The following is a 15,190-nucleotide window of genomic DNA, read 5'->3' on the forward strand; positions in this document are numbered from 1 at the left end:
ACACTGCAAGCTCCTCCATTTTTTTTTTTTTTCCCAACATAACCTTTGAGGGCTCTGGAGGTGAGCCAATGTTGGAGTCTTCCTTTTTGATCAGGTTATTTATGTTCCTTCCTGTCCTCTGCCGAAATGCTTCCCCGCCAACAAAAACCAGCAAGAGGGTGATTATACAGGCAGGTGAGTTGCCAACAGGAGAAGGTGCTGTAAGTATTTCAGCTAGGGGCCAGGAAGCTAGCTATTGTGGCACTGGCATTGTGCACACGTGTTTGATCAGGATATGTCGGCGAGGCATTCATGAAGCGTGGATTCACCATAATTAATAGCATTAAGCAAATAAGAGAGTGACTTCAGGGCCTAAACTAGGCATTTCAGACCATTCTTTGGACTAGGCTGAGGAGAAAAAATAAAAAACGAACCTGCAAGTCCCAAGTGCCGTGTCCACACGTTTCTTCTTCTACTCTGTCAAAACAGTGACTCTGCCATTCCTGATAAAGCCCTGTCTGGGCCGAAGCAATCGGCTGTGGGGCAGAGGCTAGAACTCTTTTGTAATCTTGGCCTTCTCAGCCAACAATCGCACCAGGCTGGACGTGCCGAGATAGGCTCCCAGCACACTGAAAATCACATCCCATGCAAAAGTCTGCTATTTGCTCGAGCGCTCCGTGTCAGACAAAGAAATGAAAGCTGCTTTCGTCCTATCCGGGCTGACTAGTGGCCAAGATAGCAATCAGTCTGATATCTGGTCTAATTTTCTAAATGGTGTCAATACAACTAAACACTGTGCGCATGTGGGGAGATTTACTTTGCCGAAACGAGGAGATGAGGGGGAAATTATCCCTGCCAGTATAATTGTGGTGTCTGTGGCAAAGTACAAAGTGACTCATTCAACAGCCAGAGAACAAGTTTTTGCAAACAAATGTAACAGAACTGACACTCTCTCTCTGCGTCATCCTCTCCAGGTAACGTGTTTGTGGTGAGTCTGGCATTTGCTGACCTTGTGGTAGCCTTCTACCCCTACCCCCTGGTTCTCTACGCGCTCTTCCATGACGGATGGGCACTGGGGAACACACAATGCATGGTAGGACCACGTCATTTGCGGCTCATTTCTGTGTACTTCCACTGCAAAACCAACAGGCACACTCCCCTACACAGTCTGACACTGCGCTCCCTTTCTCTTCCGTTCAGGTCAGTGGTTTCCTTATGGGGCTAAGTGTCATCGGTTCCATTTTCAACATCACTGGGATTGCAGTGAACAGATACTGCTATATCTGTCACTCGTTCTCTTACAGCCGGCTGTACAGCTATCGCAACACATTGCTGTTTGTTGCCTTAATTTGGCTGCTCACTGTGGTGGCCATCGTCCCGAATTTCTTCGTCGGTTCCCTGCGCTATGACCCACGGGTTTACTCCTGCACCTTTGCCCAGAATGTCAGCAGTTCCTACACGGTGGCGGTGGTGGTGATTCACTTCCTGGTTCCCATTGCAGTGGTTACCTTTTGTTATCTACGCATTTGGGTTCTCGTGATTCAGGTAAGTCTCCCGATATCTTGTATATGATTGCATGATTTTTTTTTAGAGTCTTTACAGGGTCAAATAAGGTACTAGTACGACAGCTTTTATGAAAGGCTTAATAGAAAAATGCACATGGCCCAATAGGAACAAGACCCTCCGGCCTTCGGGGTTCATCCAGATTTAATCTGTAATGGAGAAAATGACCATTTCAGGTTTTGAAATTTTGACCTTTAATAGTAGACCTGAGAGGGGATTAGAGGAATTTTTTAAATGCCAGTATAAACTGACAAAATATATAATGCGGTCAGGGAAACCCCTTTTGGCATATAACATTTAATTATGAGTAAGAGGTTTAAAAAAAAAAAAAGAGAAAAGAAAGAAATGGCAAAGTAAGTGTCCGTGATTTCAGCTGAGGCAGTTAAATGTTAAATGTTGGACATAAACTGAAGTAAATCCATTTTTGGTCTATTTTTGGTGGCAGTGACTAATGTAAATAATAACCTTTTCAAATTAAATGAAGAAATTACAAGTGCTAACACTAAATTGGCGTTTTACTATAGTCTGACCACTGCAACCTATAGCAGGAAAACATCATATTCCATTCATTTGCTGTTTTGGATCCATTGCACAATAATAGAGTCAACCAGTGTTGATACTATTATCACATTTACACGATAGTTCCAGGGCCTATAAAATATAAAAGGTCTAATATATGAAAGTTTGTCTTTTGACTGACAATGAATGAAGCAGTTGTTTCAGGTTATTGCAGTTGCATGCACATATAATAGTTTTGACTTTAAATGTACTGTCCTAGTGTGTGTGTGTTTTCAGTTGTTTTAGTATATATGATAGTTTGGGTCAAAATAAGATCATTACTATATGATACAGTACTTACCCATCTGGCAACAGTGACCAGTCAACCAGTGGTAATCTAAACCAACTGTCTGGGAAATCAATGGTCCCTTCTTGAGATCTATGGGATTGAGATCATGCCATAATTCAACACTACAAAGAAATATATATATATATTTTTTTTACATAGATACTCAATTTTTAAAGCTTGAAATATAATTTCAGGTCTGAAACTGAGTTTTCTTTCTACGACCCATTTTCAGACTTTCTAATTTGACGCTGTTTGAGCCTGTCAGTCATCGCCAGATCAGTCTACCTTACCGGGTAAATACAACATGTGATTGGATTGGACTTGGAGCAAAGCATAACCAGTACATTATCACTCGAAAAGCTCAAGTCTTTGAGGACAAATCTGCGGGTGCAGCTCTGAAAGAACAGTGCAATGCGAGTGCAAATATATAAATTTCAGAATAGTACAAGTAGACATTTCATCCCCTAAAGTTTCAAGGTTTCAGAAACTTTCCACGTACATATGCACGGCAGTTTTCAGATCACCTTTTACAAGGTTTCACACCTGGGATACAAACTAATAAAATTTAAGAATGGCGACAAATTTAAAAGTCTGAAAAGGCATTGGGGAACTACTGTCAAAAGATTTCCGAAGCCTATACTTCTACTTTATAAATCTTTGCATATAATCTTCAGTAACAAACTAGCTCTAGGTGCAACAATTAGGAAAGTAATTCAGTTTTTTAGTACATTGCACAGCAGTGGGTACGTCTGACAGGCCCAGGAACCAGATATTTTGAATCATTGCATCTGTGTGTGTTCCTGTCATTTTTCGTACGTCTAAATGTGTGTGAGGTTAAGACGGAGTGGAGCCTCCCAGTATCATTTACTCTGTTTTCTATTTTGTGCGTTTTCATTGTGTCCAGGTGCGACGCAAAGTGAAGACTGAAGAGCCTCGCCTCAGACCCAGTGACTTGCGAAATTTCCTCACCATGTTCGTAGTGTTCGTGCTCTTTGCCATCTGCTGGGCCCCACTCAACCTAATAGGTTTGGCGGTGGCGATAGATCCGTCCCGCGTGGCTCCCCGCATCCCCGAGTGGCTCTTTGTGGTCAGCTACTTCATGGCCTACTTCAACAGCTGTCTGAACGCCATCATTTATGGCTTGCTCAACAGGAATTTCAGGAATGAGTACAAGCGCATTGTCACCTCCGTCTGGGTGACTCGGCTTTTCGTGACAGAGACTTCTCGAGCCGCCACGGACGGCAGGAGCATGAGGAGCAAGCAGTCGCCGCCCCCGCCGCTCAACAACAACGAGTCGGTCAGGGATCGCACAAACAAAGAATGAGACGCGGATCCTTGAGTCTGTTAAATGGTAATTCCTGTTCATATGTGACACTTAGGCAGTTGTGCAGCTAAAGAGTATCAGGTAACAGGTGAAACTGAAAAACATGGCTTTGTTTTCTAGTAGATTCAATAGGGAAAATGAAGAATCAAAAACTAAGATTGTTTTTTTTTTTCAAATTGTGATGTGAATCGACCGAGCAAACCCTTTAGAGATGTTATTATATCGTGAGAGAACTGAGCCATGCGTCGCAGTTTCATGATGTTATTACTCTAATAACAATCTGAATGGTACACTAATATTACACTGAAAATCTGATGTCCTTCAATGACTGCTGCTTGTGGACTGCGTATTGCTCGAAACTGGGTAACCATTGGTAAAACCGGTAGACACACACCTCACTTTAGTAACTTCTAAAGCCTCAAATAGTACAATTAGTACAACTCGCCTCACTTGAACGCTAGATTAGTACAAGAGGAGCAAAGTCTGACGATAAAATAAGAGGTTTGCGTGACAGTGAAGCGGTCGGACTTTCACACTAAGCCTAAATGCTGCAGTAGCACATACTTAATACTGCCTGGTCTGACCCTTCTGCACTGCAAACTACTAGTAACAGAAACTTAGTAATATATCCAGAATATCACTGATGGATGACACAAATCAAGACTGAACCATGTCTTTGGTCCTATTTTAGTTCCTTAATGTCCCAGAGAAAACATGCATTTGATGTAGCACGGGGAGGAAGCCTACGTCTACTATTGCTGCTGCATCTATCAGTCTGCATGTCACCCATACTTCACTGTTGTTGCCATTCGGTCCTTTCTTAAAATATATATATATTTTTTTTTGTACAGTCACTACAGTCTTAGAGAAAATTAGTGATGCAAAGTACATTTACTGATATAGAGAGAGTGTCTTTGTATTTTATTTAACATACTCACAATCTAACCAGGTTAAATGCTTCTTTACATGTGCCAAAAATTATAATCCAGTGATAAATTACACGATATGCGGCATAATTTTGAAACTTCAGGGTGGCAATCTCAAACTGCATAGTCATTAGGTGACACCTGTAGTTATAGGTGGTAATAGCAAATGTGTGATTTAACACTACGTGTCAAAGAGGTCCGCGTGCAGCAAAGCAAACTATTGTCTTAAAAAAAAAGAAGAAAAATAAGACATCGGGCAATAATTGGCTTCTTCCATCCTCCTGTGATGTAATACTGGTGCTGCACGCGGCATGAGTCTGCAGGGTGCTGTTAGAGGAGTTTGTTACCTCGCTGAGAAATTAAGAGCGCAGCCAGTCGCCCGCAGCCGTTCGTCCAGCGGCTCGCTGTGGCTGCTGCTTCTTGTTCCATTACTCGCTGAAATATCCGAGAGCAGCCTGCCGTCAAAAATGGCCCCCGTCTTGTTTTGTAGATGCGCTTTTTATGAGTGTTAGCAGCACCAGCGATGCTCACTGTATTTCCTGTAAGTTTGTCGAAATGAAAGTCAGCTTGTTTAGTTGTATGCTATCATCTGATGAATATTTAACATTTCATAGCATATAGCATCCACATATGCGTTAATACAGATTATATATATATATATGTTACAGATTTTTAGCAGACGACATTTTCATGGTTGAAAGTCACAGTGTTTGCCTCAAGCTTCCCTCTGTTCCTGCCTCCAGCTAACATCGTGACGTCACGGTGACACAGGCCACGAAGGGGTCTATTAGTATAAACTTAATGCAGCATGTTTTCTATGGATTGTCGCTACAGACCTCCAGTTCTTAATAGTGCATAATAAATAATAACGCAATACTTTCATCACGTAGGCCAGAGGCTCAGTCACCGTTGCGTTACCTCATAGCAGCTGAAAGTGACTCCAAATCTTTGAGATTGCCACTTTCATCTTTCTGGCACTTTTACTTTAATTACGGTTTTCGGGTACCGATTCCACTGCACGTCAACACCCATAGAGCAGAGCATGAGAGAAACACGGGGCGAGGAGAAGTCCCTACACTGATGTCAACAAATTAGAACAATCACAATGCAATAAGTCCAATTTTACCAAACAGCCGAGTGCAGCAGCATGGATGATTTTTTTTTTTTTTTATGCACACTTTGCTATGCAATTCAAAACACAGTGGGCGTTACAATCCAAGGCATGGAACATCAGCTGCACCTGAAATTGATAGCTATTGAACAGCGCATCCATATTTTAACATGCTGTCATTGTATATTATTGATTCGTAATACGCAGAGCTGCTCTCCAGTCCACATAGTTCCAAATGGACTAAAGTACTTGTTCAGGATATTACCCCACCTTCTATGTCAGGAAACCTCCCAGAAACCCATAAAAAGACACGCAGCAAGCAATATAGACTGAACACAGGTTCCTCTGCCTCCTACATCACATGCTGTACTGTATGTTAGTCTTATGCAGTGACGACTATTATCTTCATTCTGAAATACTTATGCAAAACTTAAGCTTTTCATTTCACAGGTGATTTATCTTTGTTAATAAATGTACTTATCTTATTTTCTAACATAAGAGAAAAAAAGAAACAAAAAAAAAAAAAAAACAATTACCAGGGACTCATTTTTGATGCTTTCACTGTGGAAATAAAACAAGCAGAGCACATTCGGGTGGCTCACTCGGTTGCGTTGACAGAAGAGAGACATCGCTCGCCTCTTAACTGAAACAGTGTAGATTGTTGAGAAAGGTACAGCTCATATCTGTATTCCCATCTCAGGGTGCCTAGCGAAACATGTTGTTGTGATATGCAGCAGTCCGATACAGTTGCAGTTTACCAGCTGCCATATGAGGGAGCCTGAAGACATTTCAAAGGGATATTTTGTAAATTATTGTCAGTGTGGTTTTTAACTGTGGTATATTGTATACAGATGTATTCAAAATGTATTATAATAACCCCATGCAATCAGCTGGTCATCACCGGATGATATTCAAACTCCCTTCTCATTAACTTCACTACAGTGGGAAAGTGCATCTAAAACAGCCTCTAGCTCTAACTGGTGCTTACGTCGCATCACTATGACTTCACCCGTGTATAGTGATTGACACGGATACCCTAACACATGTAAACCTCGAAGTCACACTGTAAATGTTCAAACGCTGAAATTTGTGGTGCAGAAAGAGGTTTTGTTGTTGTTGAAAGAATGGGAGTTTAATAAATATTAACAACGCTCACCCAACGTCGGAGGTCTGAGAAGGTTGTTCGACCGTTAAGGAGGCAGAAGTGGTGGAGCAACGGAGGTGATGAAATGTGCCGATGTCGCTGCGGCGCGGAAAAAATGAACGATGACACATTTGGAGAGCGTTTTAGATGCACTTGGAGAAAAGTGAAAACTTCAATTTAAACCAAAGAAACGGATATAGGCGAAGGAGATTTGGTGTAAATACACTTTGTCATGATATTGCTAGGGGGAAAAACTTTAAACCACCTTTGTTCCCTTAAGATGTTTTTCCTTTCCTTTTGTTTTTTTTTGTTTTTTTTTTAAACTACTGCCTTACAGTTAATACAATTGTGTCAAACTCTAAAATATTACGGCAAGTGCCATAGTTTCTCATAATAATGAACCCATTCAGCAAACCTGATCCGCCTCCACACTGCTTCTTTCTTTATGTATTCAGGACGGTTGTCTATAGAGGTTTTCTCCGCAGCACTTCACATGAGTTTGGAAGCGGACCTCAGGCAGGAGACTCAATCGCTGAACAAATATTATCTCCTTTGTGTTTTCTTTCTACTTTCCCTATGGCTAAATTACGTAACTATGTTCATTTATGTTCCCTGTGCTCAGCGTCTGCACCCTCACTTAGGGCCATGCAGCCAAATATGACACTGCACTTGCTAGCATGAATGATAGGTTCACTGCTCCTCGGTTTGAATGTCAAACGTTAAATGTCAAACTTAGTTTTAATTGAAAAACTCGATGCGTAATTTTCCTCATTCACACGAAGCCCTCTAAATCATGTGATAAATGTGTCGTTTGAGTCATTGCGTTTGAAGTATAAAAATGACCACAAGACAACATTGTTGTTGACTATGCTAAGAGCTCCCCATTCAAGAAAAAGAAGACTGCTGCTGATTGATCACGGGACCACGTTTCACAGCTGAGTTAATGAGTCACAACTTGCGCGATTGAAAAAAAAAAAAAAAACAGTGAACCATTAAGTGTCATTTGGAAAACGAAAAAAATCAATTTTCAATTTACTTAATAATGGTATGAATGCGTCTCGGCCTCAGACAATAAGCAACACAAGGACCGCTGGAAGCAGTGGAGGCTGTCACTCCATTTTTCATTGGAAGATGAAAGCCGGGGTTTCTGTGTGCCGCTAATCCTTTTGAGTGCTGTACTCACTGAGGTGACACGCTCCCTCTGTCCGCCTCGCATTTCTGCATTATGTTCCCGGAGTCCCTCTGACGCCGCCCCCCCCCAAATTACGCGCGCGCAGTATTCACGCACGGCTGACATCCTCCCGAGAGGAGAAATCTTTGATAAATTTGACTTTTATTTCCACCAGGGGACCCGCGTTTTTGGAGAATTGGTAGCATAAGAGCAGCTGCTGCTTTCCATTTGAGAAGCGCTCGATCACCACTGTAAACAGGGTTGCTTCATTTTACTTCTTTAAACAGATGGAGTGCTTAATTACTGTCTGCCCCATCACCGTTACAAGCTACTCCCAAATCATAGGGTGTGATGAAGTCGGGATTTCGCAAAATTGAGTGAATTAACACTCTAGGATGAAGCAAGTTCACAGAGAATGATACACTAATTAAGGGTTTTGCTCTTCGGGGTGTAGAGTCTACTCTAGCTTTTTACTTTTTACTAGTCACTGAACACTGCGCAGCAACATGGGAAACTTTTAAGCTGACACAACCTTTGAGTTATCTGAACACGAGCCCGCATGGTAGCATGGAACGGCACGGGCCAGACAAACTTTGTCTTTGCTCGTTTCTGCAGCCTGAAGGATTTCAGACACATGACTAACTCTGAAGCATTACAGTTCATGTCCCGAATTGTGATCTGGACGAACCCGCCGTCCAGCACGCAGCGTGCGTGTGTCATTAAGAGATTACATAATAGCAGGACAACACAAGCTGAGAGCTGAAGACAGAAAAGACTGCGACACTGATTAAAGTGCGCACGAGGTACCCTTGACAAAAAAAACAACAAAAATAAAACGCAAATAAAACGATAAGCCTCGGGAACATAACTGAATGCAATTACAGTACAACGCCATAAGAAATACAGCGAGGGAACTTCACACACCGCACAAAAAAAAAGAAAAGAAAAGCAGTGGTGCATGCGCCCCCTGTACAGATTACAGACAAGAAACTATTCCGCACTTTTTTTTCTTTTTTTTTTTTTAAACTGTGACATAACAAGGCCATTAAAACTTCTGCAAAGCACAAGTGTGTCTCAGCTGATTAATATTAACATCCAGTGGCCACTTTATTGCGCGAAGCTCATTAGACGCAGGTTGCAGGTTGTGTTTGGCTGCTGCCTGGGATATCTTGAGTCGTGGACTGAGTCATATGTTACACAGGACATCCTGTTCACACAGACCTGATGCTGTTACACGCGGTACATCCGTACAAAGGATTCATAAACAGGGTTTGTAACTAACTAAATGTGAAAACTGTGCGTGTCTTAATGTCAGAAATTGCTTTTGTGAAGAAAAAGAAGTATTTGTAATGCTTTACTACTTCCTTTTTTTTTTTTTTTTCTTCTTTGGTGTAAAGAGGCACCAGAATACAACTGACTGAACTGAACTTGCATTTCAGGCATTTAGCCACTCGACTACTCGTGTCATGATAATTGTCCCTTGTTCCAGAGGGTGTGTGAATGTGCATGCTTGTCTGATGTTGTTTATGGCCGATGTTCAATGACAACAAGTCACACAAGGCACGAGGCTGGGCCCGGATGCCCGGGGGGGATGACTGTCTGAGTAACCAAAGGGAAATCTGTGGAATGTAATGAAATTTCAACGCTCAAAAGACTTGGTCGTGACACTGAGTCTCATTGAAACGAACTGTGTGTAAAAAAAAAAAAAAAAGAAAGAAAAAAAGAAAAAAGAAAGATATGCATTATGTGTACAGTTCTCCTCAAACAGTGTTATGGAAAATAAAATTGATATATCATACTCTGGTGGATTTGCTTTTTCATTCATTTGTGAAATTAACAAAAATGTGAATCTGCCTTTTGCTGGGTTTTGTAGACCAGGAAGTTTTAAGGGGTACTTTTCTGTTGATAAATTAGGTTGAAACGGAGTTGAGAACTATTCCCGGCCGGAAAGGCAAACTTTTAATTCCCTGATGCCACCAGACCCCGGTGCTTTGCGCTTGCAGTGCACACCTGGCTCATTAAGGGGTGGAAAATTCGGAAAGGTGTTATGATCGGGAAGAGCGTTGCCACCTTTACTTTCTGAAAAGGTGAGGATCTTAATTGGGGCAAGCAGCGTGTAAAGTTAAAGGGCTTGTAAAAGTTGGGTCATGTTAGGCACGCTTGCTGCTCCAAACCGGAAAGATAAACCTTCAGCTTTGGGTTTTCGTCTCGCTTGTTCATGAAATTTCAGACATGCAGGAAACGCCACGAGATTTTATTACATGCCCTCCACAGAGAGAACTGGCGGACAGTTAAAAAAAAAAAAAAAAAAAAAGCACTTGGGAGAGTAAATGCAGATTAGATTTTTAGCAGACGGCAGGACGCGGACAAGTGGCTGGAGGCAATCCAGCAGCAGCAGAGGCAAAGGCTCTGATTAAGAAAGGAGGGTGTGGTTAACAGAAACTGCAGCTTGGTCCTGATGAATAATTGCAGGAGATAATATCCAGATGGGGGCTTTCACTCCTTCTCAAACCAAACGCAGACATCGCCGTTACGATGGAGACAGGAGAAGACATTAAGATGGATGCGTGATATTTTGACCTATAATAGTTTCACCACATGCAGTAGTTTCATAAATATTAAGTGCCCCATATGGCACCGTCTATCCGGCGTGTTCATTAAAAGACAGCTTCTCAATAGCAATATGTTGCCACAGCTTGAGAGGTCAGCTGATATTAAAGTGATCAACGTCGCAAGTATTACAATTTTGTTCCACCACTCTTTGTTTGAACACTCCAAACCCTGCACCTAAAAAAAAAAAAAAAAAACACAGACGTGCCCTCTTCGTGCTGCAGCGTACGTGGCAGGTGAATATCAAAAGTTCAAAAGATCAGCAAAGAGTTTACTCTCGTATTTCAAGCTGATGTCATTGTCACCCAGTATCCTGGCAATTTTCATCCCGGGGCTTAACAGACTTCCTGCGGTGGCCTTTAATAATTCTGATTAACATTTAATGTGTAAAAAAAGGGGACTTTCATTTGCACCTAATGCATGGATTAACAAAGATAATCCACGTGTTAGATTAAGTTGGTTAATCCATGTATTAATTTCACTACGAAACAATATTATATTTCATTTCATATTAAAACAGAGATTAGGGGACAATATTTTATTAAATGGCACATGTCTGCTTAATGTATTATCCTGGCCAGTTTTATTTGTGAATAAATGTGTGCTGTAGACAGAGACTGAGGACAAAAAAAATAAATAAATAAATAAATAAAAAATGCCCCAATTGTAAGAGTTGTAAGAGCTCTAAACCTGGGTGCCCCTTTGACACATGGACCCCTTCACATTTAAGACAGACACAGAATGCCAGGTACCTTCCTCCTGAGTGGAACACATAAGTCTCTTTCAAAGGAAACAGGATCAAAGGGTTTTATGTGATTTAGTATTTTCTATAATTAAGTATAAAACTGTTGTTGGAATTAGTCTGAATACATTTATGACCATTTACAGATATGCTTTATGTACTCGCCATTGTTCTGCAACGTGTCAACTTTTAAATAAACCTGATCCAACTCAATCGTCACTGTTTTGTTACATTGCATGGAGACGTCATATCTATGCAACACCGTGTCATGTGTGTGTGTTATCACTACACATTTGCAGGTTTGCGCTTGCCATTTCACACCGTGTAGTCCGGGTGATCAGCTGACTACCCCTGATGTGTCAGTTAGGGTCACAAAATGATACGTGACAAGACACGGCAGGCAAACTTTGCCCTAAAACGTATTCCATTATGTCGTGTGTCTGTTTTGGCTTGTGCCGGCTTTTCCTTGATGTTGCGTAATGTCAACACTAAATTAAATATTCATACCCAAAATGCCGCACGCTGAATGGAACAGGCATGTCCCCACATCGGACCCCTGTTGAATCGGAGGCAGAGTTGGTCAGCGAGGTCACTCCAACTGGATGTTCATGTTATACAATTAAACATTATACACATGCTCCACTTCTCAAAGGAAGAATTACATAATATATATCCAGAAATACCATCTATCTGTGATAAGTGCAAAACCCATCTTCAATGTGCCCAAAGATTCATTCTTTCTGGGTTGACATTTTTTAACATAATGTCTGAGGCTGTGGGGATTATGATCAAGTCAGACCCTCTGCTCCTTATTCTTGGGGTGTCTGAGACCTTCCAGACAATAAGACATTATGGAAGAGTACTGATGTGCCAACACTAAGATGTGGTGAGAGCGTATAACTAGCACACTGCATTTAGAAAGAATACGATCTTAACATCTTAAGAGACAGACCTAATAATATGTGGCAGCCCCTTATGATGTACATCAGCATACAGGTGCAACTCAACACTCCACGTCCTATAGTGCACAGCTTTTGAACTGCTCAATGGGTGGGGACTTGGGTAGGGTGGGTGGCAGGGGTTTTGTTGGTCAACCTGTTATGTCCTTTTGTTTGTTGGTACATCAACTTGCCTTCAGTATTTTCTCCATCCCCGCAATTTTCAAGTAGCTTGGTTTGGATCAATAAAGACGGAACACGTCCGAGGAAAGGTTAACGGTGGAGGTTTGGCGATACAAACATTTGTGTGACTCGTCGAAATTTCCCTGAAACTTTCAGGTAATTGTTGAAAGTGAAGTAGGAAGTGGAAAGGGAAAAAACCAACCCGACTGGCAAAAAAGACACAGCGCCGACTAGCATTTGAGTGTGAGCCAGACTGATGAGCGCACAAGTATAAATGTCTGCATTGGTTACAGCATCTAGTCCCGCAGTACCTTAAATGAGCCTGAACTAAAACAGTGGACAAATTAGCATTAGCACTTACTTTTACTGAAAAAGTTCATAGGTGTCATGTAGTTTTCGCACTTTGCAAATTCATCCTGCGAGCCAGATTGGAACCTCGGTTGGGCCGATTTTGGCATGCAGGCCATATATTTGACACCCCTGATCTGAGAATGAAAAACTGCCACCTGCAGGTTTGGAGAATAATTTCCGTTCACGCCGGCACAGAAGGTATACGCCAGATGGTCAATGACTGCAGTCTTTGTGGTGTGTTCAAGTTTTTGGTCCAGGCACCGTCGCCGTGACTCTCTCGTTTGGTGCGTCGGTACCTTTGAGGAATTCTGAGCTGTGACAATGACAAGAAGTATGACCTTCGTTACAGCAGCAACAGACGGCTAGAATTACTGTTGAACTACTTTTTGACTCTCTGCATTTATCCTTTTCTGTTCACTATGTAGTTAAATCTTAACAGCCTGTTTAAATATTTTCTTAGAGCCGGGCTTGAGTCACAAGCTTGGCCAAACACATCTCAAACCAATGACTCTGAACGGCCTTATCCATATTACAGCGTGCGTCTCGCTGCCAACAAGCTCCTCTTCTGCCACTGAATTAAAAACAATCTTGGACGCATTAAAGCTCAACTTCAAACCCATTCAATCGCTTGAGTTTGAAACCCGGCAGATGCACCCCGACCAGCTGCTTCAAGAGCCCGACGTCTGCTCTTCGCTAAAGGCCGTGGGAGCCTGAAGACGGTTGATAGCTGAAGAGACCCTCCGGCATGCTGCCCTGCGGTTGCCGTGACAACAGACACCTGCCCATCTCTGCGACAACAGCAACAATCCTAAACACACGGAAACTGTAAAGCGGCCAACCTGTTGTGCCGCTGTGAATCTGGCTGAGCGTTAAGCGGGGAGATTAGGTATTCCAATTTTCATTTTCTTTTCAGCCCATTTTGTCACTGCATAATTCTTAAAGTCAGCGGGCTCAGCTGCCATCTAATACAATCCACGGTATTCCTGGATAGGCTGGAGGTCTTTGTGAATGCAGATAAATCCTAGGTCGTATTTCCTCTAACAAAGCCTTATTCTGCGTGCGAGGTGCTGAGTCATCTTCCAGTTGCATCATTAATTGCACTCATATGTATGTGCTTTCCACTGTCTTCGGGCTCATTTAACTGGTATTTAGGTCCGCTTATATTATATCTATCGCACTGAGGAAGTAATGACTCATGCAGACATTTACATGAGACGAAGGTAATCAAGGATCCGTTTCAAGACAGTATCCATTCTAGTTGTTCAGACCACTCTTTTTTTTTTTCCGCCGGTGCAATTTTCAAACAACACTAAGTTGCACCCGTCATTAAACGGTCTCGCTCTCCTCACAGCGAGGACGGTGGCGGAGCTGTTGCCGTTCACATATTTCCCCCCGTAGTGTTCGGGGCTTGCGTGTGCCAGGTGCACTATTTGAATCCCAAAGCCTGGTGACATGAAGGTCAGGTGAAATGGGAGCTCTAAATTGTAGGTGTGATTGCGCGTGTGAATGTGTTCGCCTGTGACAGAGCGGAAACCGCGCACGCAACGGGCGAGAGACGGGATGCACCCTCATCCTGCCGTGAGAGGCTGAGGCCTCATGTGCCCTTGGACAAAGTTGCTTTGTGCAAGAGCGCATAGGAAAGTGTGTAAAGTGGTCTTCTGTGACAAAGTAATGGCATCCCACAAACAAGCTGTCGGGCCTCTCACACAACACATAAAGAACAGAACTGTTAATAATCAGCAATCAGTGTAGTAAAAATTATTTTAAATTTTAAGTGATGGACAGATTTTGTTTCCTGTTACCACTAGCCTCGTTTCTTCCATGATCACCTCCCTCCCTTCCTTACCTTTAAATTCTCCCCTTCTGCTTCCACCGTGCATTCTTCCTGAAGGAGGCTTTGATTTACATATTCATTTTTACATGAGTCTTTCCAAGGTCACAGGGATACTTCACTACAATGACTGTCATCTAGCACTATGGCTCTCGTGCAAGCACACTGCGATGTGAATTAATTTAATGGATAAAAAGCCTAGTGTGACTTGACTGTAAATAGAACCTATTGCAATAAATAAAGACTTAATGCTTAAACAAAACGTGTATGCACACGCAAAATATGTTTTGGCATTACGTCAGTGCTCTGTTGCTCAATTAATAATCCTCCTGTAGACCTTAGACTCCTACATGCGCAGATGACACTATGTCATATGAGTTGTGCCGCACTGGCCGACGCGTGAGCTGAATAATAATGTAATTTATCTCCAAAGTTTTTTAAAATTAAAGCATGGATAAGATTTTCTGTTA

General features: G+C 42.1%; 1 protein-coding gene across 1 annotated transcript in view; it reads left to right on the forward strand.

Moving 5' to 3' along the window:
* Positions 1-9,710, forward strand: part of mtnr1bb (melatonin receptor 1Bb) — a 36,759-nt gene extending 27,049 nt beyond the window's left edge. The window contains exons 2-4 of the mRNA XM_047606513.1: positions 954-1,072; positions 1,180-1,524; positions 3,294-9,710. Of these exons, the coding sequence (XP_047462469.1) occupies positions 954-1,072; positions 1,180-1,524; positions 3,294-3,713 (884 nt within the window). The 3' untranslated portion in view covers positions 3,714-9,710. The remainder of the gene's footprint in view (positions 1-953; positions 1,073-1,179; positions 1,525-3,293) is intronic.
* Positions 9,711-15,190: the final 5,480 nt, after the last annotated feature.

Source organism: Mugil cephalus, chromosome 15, assembly GCF_022458985.1.
Source record: "Mugil cephalus isolate CIBA_MC_2020 chromosome 15, CIBA_Mcephalus_1.1, whole genome shotgun sequence".
In the NCBI taxonomy this organism is placed as follows: Eukaryota; Metazoa; Chordata; class Actinopteri; order Mugiliformes; family Mugilidae; genus Mugil; species Mugil cephalus.